General features: G+C 38.2%; 1 protein-coding gene across 1 annotated transcript; it reads right to left on the minus strand.

The window, feature by feature from the left end:
• Window positions 1-1,924: 1,924 nt before the first annotated feature.
• Window positions 1,925-4,162, minus strand: LOC110890390 (tryptophan aminotransferase-related protein 3). Its single transcript, XM_022137989.2, has 5 exons — window positions 3,817-4,162; window positions 3,374-3,668; window positions 2,996-3,282; window positions 2,601-2,881; window positions 1,925-2,414 (listed from the first exon to the last, which is right to left on the minus strand). Exons 1-5 carry the CDS (start codon window positions 4,149-4,151, stop codon window positions 2,200-2,202), a joined length of 1,413 nt encoding a protein of 470 aa, XP_021993681.1. The 5' UTR covers window positions 4,152-4,162; the 3' UTR covers window positions 1,925-2,199.
• Window positions 4,163-8,769: the final 4,607 nt, after the last annotated feature.

Genomic DNA, 8,769 nt, shown 5'->3' on the forward strand with positions numbered 1-8,769 from the left:
CAGTTCCTGTATCGGCTTTGTTGTCGGGTAGTTATCGAACGAGTTGTGTAGCCTTAAATAAAAAGATTTATATATGGATTTTTGTGTTGTTTTTAATAACCCAAATATTATTTATAATAAATAATATTTATTTTTGGATTTTTCGGACAATTGATGTATTGTTCTGCAAAGTGTCGTACACTTCTGTAGAATCGCGAAGTTAATCTGCGGATCGGACAATTTAAAGTTTATATAAAATTTTTAGAAGTATTAGTCATAAGTTACTTCTAACAAATGTTTTCATGTAATATTTGAAGTGGACATATCTTCATGTCTCGTTTTTGCCATGTCGGGCTATACCGCGACTAGTCCTGGCATGAATAGTGTGTTCGCATTTCTACTAGTTTGTCTAGAAAATAGTTTATATTGTTTCGCAACGCAGCGAACTCGATATTCTTTCACGATCTAATTCTTGTATAATCCTAGACTTTAAGACTTAATTAAATAAAATCAAGTCAAATATGCGAAAATAAATAATGTAATAGTTGTTCAGGTTGTACGGAATTACCGGTATTTTGCCGAGTGTCACAAATACCAAATTCAATACATTTTGTTATTAATCAAGCCCAACATTAACTATATGTATTCCTCACCCGGGTCTTTCTTTGGCGTCGGCACAACCTACCTAGGTAGTTAGATTGACTAGCGCCAACTCGCAAACGGGCAAACTAGAGTTCTGCCATGGCGCAGTCGTATGCAGAGTTTGTTTCATCATCGGTGACATGGTCCCAATCATCATATTCATTTGGAGGTGACGGGTTAAATAGGTCAGGATTTAAACGGGGTGAGCGTCGAGGTCTAAAAACATGTGTTTGATAGGCTGCTGGCGGCGCATGGTAGGCTGTTGGCGGTGTTTGGTAGGCTGTTAGCGGTGGTTGATAGGCTGCTGGTGGCACATGGTAGGCTGCTGGCGGTGTTTGGTATGATCCGGGGGTTGTCGGTGGATGGTTCAAACATGCATACGACCAGGTAACGACAACATGTGGAACAGTTTCACGGGTTGAATATTGACGAGAAGGTCGTCTAACGTTTGATTGTCCGACTTCACCACCACACATATCTTATAAGTAGTTTTGATAGATAATATTCATAATATTGTTATGTGTAGTGGTCTGCTAGTTTTATATAAATAGAGCCATAGACGGAATTGTCAAATTTTGTTAGATAATATTGTTAGGTAAAATACTTAGAAAAAAAAAAACACATGGGACAACTTTTTTAAGTTTTATAAATACAATAACTAACACAAATCACAAATACAACAGGTTGGATTCAAATACAGTAACAACAACAAATTGAACAAAATATTATTGAGCAATAATTAACACTGTGTGATTCCAAGTTTCCTTTGTAAGTGAGTTCTTGATAATTTTGCTTTGATCCGAGCCCCTTAAAGAGATACACTGATCACATCCGTGTTATCTGCCAGGCACCATCACCCATAAGCACCGGCACTTCTAAAGCACAAGAAAACGTTATTTTCAAACCATGTAAACACCTTCGTTTCTATTTGGAGACTATCGAAAGGACTAGATATAGGCATTGTATACAATTGGTTGCATATAAAACATCTGAATTTCGGTGGTATTTATAGGGTGCAAATTATAATTTACATATAATTCGAAAATGCTAAAAAAATATTATCACCAAGTGCATTAGGATGCGTCCTTCAATAAAAGCAAACGAGCCAGCCAAGGAGCCATTAGCGAGCCAGCCAAGGAGCCATCAGCGCCTCGGGAAGCAGCGGAGCCAGACGCAACAAGCTACCTTTTAGTGAGATGCACTAGCGGCTGACTCTTCCACACAAAAGCCACACATGTCATATTCTTATTGAAGGACGCATTGGAGGCCGGATGCGCTATTCCAAAAGCGTATGAGGTGGCCATTTTCGCAAGTGGGTTTGGGCTTTGTGAATTTTACTATTCAAAAGTGCGTACAAAACAAGGAATATAGAGTCCCTGTAAAAGCTAAGGAACAACAGCTTAAAAGCTTTAGACTTCGACTAAAACACAAAAACTAGCCGATGGCTTTATTCAAACTAATTCAAATAAGAAAAGCGATAAACTAGATAAACAACTTCTTCGTCACATGCAGCAAGATGGCCCATAAACTTCCACATGCATGAAACAGTCAGAATGTTTAATCTGTCTTCAACACTTTTCACATTGTTTGGAGACTACCATTTTCAAGAGATATTAGGTTGGTGAATCGTATCATAAGCAACTCGAAGTCATCTTCTCTCATAGTGAGGCTAACTCGCGTATAACGATCTGTGGCACTTAAACGGCTTCCACTTAGGCTTGTGATTTTTCCTGCTTCTAGCACTGCGCGACAGTCGTTGTCTACTTCTCTTTCACATTTCACCCATGCGAAAGCTGCAATTATTGTATATTAAGCCATCACATACATTTCAACTTTCATAATTAATAAGCAACTAGAATCAGTCTATATCCAAAATACATAATTAAAACCATCATATAGTGGATTGGTAACACAATAATTTGATAACAATTTTCCAATAAAATATAAACTGATTGTATATGTTACATGAAATAAATTACCTGGAGTTGGTAGCCTAGTTTCGTTGAAGTAAGTGCAGTGAAAAGGGTGTCTATCCTGAAGTGAAAATCTAGTTGATTTTGAGAAGGCAGAAGTTAACCTATCCCAACGCTCGGTCATCTTGGTGTAAGCAAATTCAAAAAACGGTTTTCCATCTTCATCTATTGTTGTTTCTAAAATCTTCAAAGCTCTTAGTTGAGTATCATGTGAGATCCCCACATCAGACATGGAGATATATAATAACATCTTGTCATATATATCTCTATCTTTTATAATTGCCCACCTATAGTTGAAAACAAAATATATTATTTATTCAGTTTTTATAGATCTCTGCTAAAAACTGTTTCTACAATAGATTTATGTACTACAATGATATGAAATAAGGAAACACACATACCCAAAACGTGAACCGGCGTGACCTGTGAGCTTAGAAAGTGAGAAAATCATGATATCCTGATCCGAAGGCTCCGGGATAGGTGTAAAATGTGGCCAATAGAAGACCTGATCATATATTGCCTTGCCTCCAAATACCGGCGTCTTCAACTCCCCATCTGGATTGTTTGGTGAGGTTACAAATTCAATCACATCCCGGTTATTTGTTGAATTTTTCGATTGCAATGAGTTTGTGTTTCCTTCAAACTCAAAATACTTGGAGCTAAAGAAGCTGGTCTGATCCTTGAACAGCTATAGATCCCGGAAAAAAAAACAAAGCTAAGAAAAACATAAAGAAATCAAAGTGGGAGTGTATATTTTTATAGATATTAAAACTTGTTACCCAATAGAACGGTATGGAAGCTAGGACGTTGGACGGTGAAGAAGAGTTTCCAGAAGAAAGAGCGTAAACCGCTGCACTTAGAAGTTGGGCTGACCCGACACCGAAGACCATGTATCGTCCTTCAGTGACTGCATTCCCGGCTATGGAATGTAGCTTACGAATGCAATTTTCGAGCTCTGTTAACATCTTAGTGCCGTGAGCGTAGTTGTAAGTCATACGATGCCAACCCGATATGACGACTGCAGTATTGGCTGCATTTTGAATCCAAAATGGCTCAAGGAATGTAAGATCCCCACTGCAACATACATAAATGTCACAACTATATAAATAAAATAAAAAAAAATGTTACTTGTATAAATCAGTTTAACCATCCCTTTTGTTTACATGTTTAGTATGAAAAGTTGACAGCATGAGATCATGTTTAGTATTAATCAGGAAGTTACCTTGTGGCAACTGCAGCACATTCAGGATTATACGCAGAGCAATCAGAGCCATTATAACAATTAAAGCACTCACAAACAGGTTGACCGTCAGAAGTCAAACGGTCAACAAAAGCTCTACCATGGCCGGAGCATGGGGCTGCTGCAACCGCCTCCGCCTCCGCCGCTGCCTTCTCGGTCCATGTCAACGCCAACGAAGACTGCCAACTAATCTCCTGTTTCATATCTCCCCACCGAGCTCCACCTATATACATATATATACCTGTACAAAGTAGTATATTGATTGCTATAGAAATAAAGAAACAAATTCCATAACAATGGTTCTTCATTTTGTTCATTGATGCAGAAAATGAAACGGGTAAACGTTGTTAAATAGGCATTTGAAAATTTAAAATAACATGTGCTGGAAGGCCATTTAAAATACTATACATGTGCTGGCAGGCCATTCACATGCGGTTTTTTTTTTTTTTTTTCAATTACGTCGGGAATGGAAATGGAGATTTATAAAGAAGATGGTTATAGATATCTTACAACATGTGAAGAATTGGAAATTAGGCACAAAATCGAACTCGGGATTTTGTTGTCTCAACAATCGATACTCTTTCTATTTGTTGTAATTTTTAAACAGTTACAATTACTACAATTACCCCTGACCCATCCATTTATACTAAAATAAACCTAGTTAAATAATTCTTCTAATCAAAATACTCAAAGAAAAGATCGAAGGGCTATGGTTACTAATTGGTGACTTTAATGAGGTACGTGCACCCGAGGATAGACTAAATTCTACTTACGATGCAAATAGTGCTATGCATTTCAACAATTTCATAAGTTCAGCGGGGCTTTTGGAGTATCCAATGGCGGGTAGAAAATTTACTTTTATGACTTCTGATGGAACGAAGTTGAGTAAAATAGATCGAGCACTTGTGTGTAGTAACTTTATGAATAAATGGCCAAATGCATCATTTTGTGCCCTTGAGAGAAACATTTCCGACCATAGTGCATTGATTCTGGCCACTGGCAAAACAAATTTCAGACCGATACCATTTCGCTTCTTCAATAGCTGGCTAACTTTGGATGGGGTTGAGGAGGCAGTGATGAGAGGTCTAAACTTGGAAGAGGTGAAAGAAGAGGTGAAGAAATGGAGACAAAAAGTAAAGGAGAGCAAGCAAAAGGAATACAGGGATGCACTAGATTGTCTTAATATGTTGGATTCAGAAGCTGAGCAGAGATCACTTACCAACGGTGAAATCGAAAAATGGCGAGAAAGCAAAACTAGGGTCAGAAAGTGGTTGTGCTTGAGAGCCAAAAACTTACAACAGAAATCCCGTGTTTCATGGCTAGCAGAAGGGGACGAAACACAAAGTACTTCCACTCTGTGGTCAATTGCAATATTGCCAGAAACAAACTTAACGGATTATGGATCGAAGGAAGCTGGGTTACGGACCCAAAGGTTATTAAAAAACATATTCAGATGACCATGACCATGAGGAAAAATTTTGCCGAACCGATAGAAAAACGACCACGGATGTCGGCCGACGGGTTTAGCAGACTGTCTGAAATTAAAGCTGAAAATCTGGTGAGACCATTTTCAAAAGACGAAGTTAAATGTGCTGTATGGAAATGCGGGTCGAACAAAGCACCCGGGCCGGACGGTGTAACTTTCGCCTTTATAAAGAAATACTGGGATAATTTGGAAGGGTACGTTTTCGATATGTTGACTTAATATCATAGACATGGTTCCATTCAACAGTCTTGCAGTGCTTCCTTCATCGCATTAATTCCTAAGATTGCTGACGCGGTTACCCTTTCGGATTTTAGACCTATATCACTTATTGGTTGCATTAATAAGATTATTTCGAAAGTGTTAGCTAATCGTATGAAAGTCGTTCTCAATGATGTAATTTCGGATGTCCAATTTGCCTTTGTGGCAGGCCGAAATATCATCGACGGACCGCTTATTATGAATGAATTCGTTAGATGGGCAAAAAAAGCAAAAAGAGAGGTGTTCATCTTCAAAGCGGACATCGAAAAGGCATATGATACGCTGAACTGGAAGTTTTTAATCACTGTATTAACACACATGGGGTTTCCTTCAAAATGGAAAACATGGGTAATGGGAATTTTATTTTCCGGCAAAGCCTCGGTTCTAGTAAACGGGTCGCCAATGGGTGAGTTTCAATATAAGAGAGGACTGAGACAAGGAGACCCACTTTCGCCATTCCTATTCACGGTTGCCATGGAGGCTTTGCACATGCTCAAGAGAAAATCCGTAGTGGAAGGGCACTATGATGGTATATCCCTACCGAAAAATGGACCATATTTGTCACACCTTTTCTTTGCAGACGACTCAATATTTATCGGTAAGTGAGACGTAGGTAACCTGAAAACGTTGAGTAGAATCCTACGTGTATTTTACTTGTTATCGGGCTTGAAGGTGAATAAAAACAAGAACTTTTTGTATGGAATAAACAAAACTAGAGACGAAGTGGAAGACATGGCATGAAATCTAAGTTGCATGGGAGGTTCTTTGCAATTTACGTATCTTGGGATGAAAGTTGGAGCTAACATGAATCGTAAGGAGAGCTGGAAAGAGGTCATAGAAAAACTGAATAAAAGACTGTCCACATGGAAAGCGAGGAACCTGTCTTTTGCGGGAAGAATTACACTAATAAAATCTGTCCTCGGGAGTATTCCAAACTATAATCTCTCCCTTTTCAAAGCACCGAAGGTTGTAATCAAAACATTAGAGGACATAAGACGTCGATTTCTATGGGGCGGGGGAAGTGGCATTAACAAGATTAGATGGATGAGCTGGGAGAGAATCATCGGGGCAAAGAAAACAGGCAACCTTGGGGTGGGAGGGATACGAGACATGAACTTAGCTTTACTATTGAAGTGGTGGTGGAGATTAAAAGAAGAACCGGATCAGCTTTGGGCAAAAGTTATAAAAGCAATACACCATAACTCAAGAGTGGTATCGCTTATTCCGAGAAAAAAATCACAACCTGGCGTATGGAAAGCAATAACATGGGTAGGAGAGGATTTTAAAAAACGTGGGATTGATGTACAACAAAGTCTCAAATGCACAGTCGGTAACGGAGAAAAAGCGATGTTCTGGATCGATTCATGGACACCACAAGGACTGTTGAAAGATGCCTTCCCTCTGATGTACCACATATTCGCAAATAAGAGGATCTCGGTAAGTCAGTATTTCATGGAAAACATTGGGAAATCAATGTGGGATTCGAATTGGGCAAGAGTTCCAGAACACGATGAGGAAAAAGATGAGTTTCAGAGGTTGAGTCAGATTTTACAGTCTCAATCGGTTGGGCAGGGGAAGGATAGGTGGAAATGGAAGAATGGAGGTGACGAAGATTTTTCGGTTAAGAGAGTTCGAACGGATCTAATGGGCCTAATCCATTTGAATAACAGACCGGGGAATTTTCTATGGAATAGAATGGCAACATCGAAATCAAACTATTTTACTTGGAGAGCATTGAAGGTAAAATACCGACCGCTTAAGAACTGATCAAGAGGGGAATGAACTCAATATCGGCACTATGCAAGGTTTGCGGTAGAGCAAATGAGTCGGCTAACCACGTGTTAATTCAATGCCCATATGCGGATCGGATTTGGTCATACGTATGGCTTTGGTTAAAAACACCAGCCAAGTCAAAATCGGAATCGGTGGAGACGAGGCTATTAGATATGACCGGCTTTTCAATGATGAAGGCCAAAGTAATAAACGCAATTTACTTGATGACAATATGGGCTACTTCGAAGAATAGGAACAACAAGATTTTTAACAACAAAATGACGGACCCATTGAAGTTGGTAGAAGAAATCAGGGAAGAATCGTTCGAATGCTTGAAGAGAAGATCGAGGTACTAGAACATAAACTGGGAAGAGTGGTGTGCGTTCTCATTTCTGGATAGCTAGAAAACGGTCTAAAATTATCCGATTTACTTGATGAATGTTGTATTTTGATTTTATTTTCTGGACGTATCCTTGATGTATCATCTATGTCTATTAGCGCCTTGCTTGTAGACATTTGGGTGAATAAAAGTTCTGTCTTTGTTGTTAAAAAAAAAATCAATACTCAAATACTTCTATTTTTTACTCTAAGACCACCCATATTTGTAGAGGATTTGGGGTTTTTTTGCCCCAAAACGCCCCACCACGCCTTAGTACACCGCCTCCATAGCGTTATTCTTCAAAACGTTGGTTGGGCGTTTCCTTTAAAACTCCAGAGAACTTTTGCTTTGGCCAATAGGAAATTTCCAGGTATTCCATGTAATATTAATTGTTTTATTTTTCTAAAAAAATAATAATTAGGTAGTTATTATTGGGACATTATACCACTACATCTTTTTTTAACTTCACGCCCTATAATACCCCTTTGCTGATAAGGACGCCACAGATTAGATAATTTATATGGGAAAGTTCAAGCCCCACTACACATGGTTTAACAAACCAATAGTTAAATAGAGAAAGGATAACGTACATGACTAAAAATATTAACAAAGAATATAGCAACATAAGCAACTGTCGGATTTGAAGATCAACGTCCCAGATAAGCGCGTGCAAATTATGTAATTTTAATGATCAAACAACTGAAAACAATAATAGCAAAAGGGTATTATAGTAATTTTTTTTCAAGTGAACTACTCTCCCCTTGAATTTCATGTCGCTATAACGTTTTCGTATCTTAATACTTTTTTTTTAAAATACACCGTATTAACGAGTATTTCATTCTTTTTGATTCGAACAACATATTGCTATAGTTTTCTTAAAGCAGATTACAGGATTTTGAATACACATTACGTGATTTTGAATACTCAGCGCAAACTACATGATTACGTGATTTCATTATAGTATGTGAAACCACACTAAGTGATTACGTAATTACATAATAATAATTGACTTTGTATTATTACGTGACTACGTGATTTT

The sequence above is a fragment of the Helianthus annuus genome, chromosome 11 (assembly GCF_002127325.2).
Source record: "Helianthus annuus cultivar XRQ/B chromosome 11, HanXRQr2.0-SUNRISE, whole genome shotgun sequence".
Taxonomy (NCBI): domain Eukaryota; kingdom Viridiplantae; phylum Streptophyta; class Magnoliopsida; order Asterales; family Asteraceae; genus Helianthus; species Helianthus annuus.

Excerpts from the sequence above, each read along its gene's own strand:
- LOC110890390 (XM_022137989.2), bottom strand. The coding sequence starts at position 4,151 with ATGAACAAAATGAAGAACCATTGTTATGGAATTTGTTTCTTTATTTCT. Across the intron at positions 3,669-3,816 it reads TGTGCTGCAGTTGCCACAAG|TGGGGATCTTACATTCCTTG; the intron begins GTAACTTCCTGA and ends TGTATGTTGCAG. Across the intron at positions 2,882-2,995 it reads CACGCCGGTTCACGTTTTGG|GTGGGCAATTATAAAAGATA; the intron begins GTATGTGTGTTT and ends TTTCAACTATAG.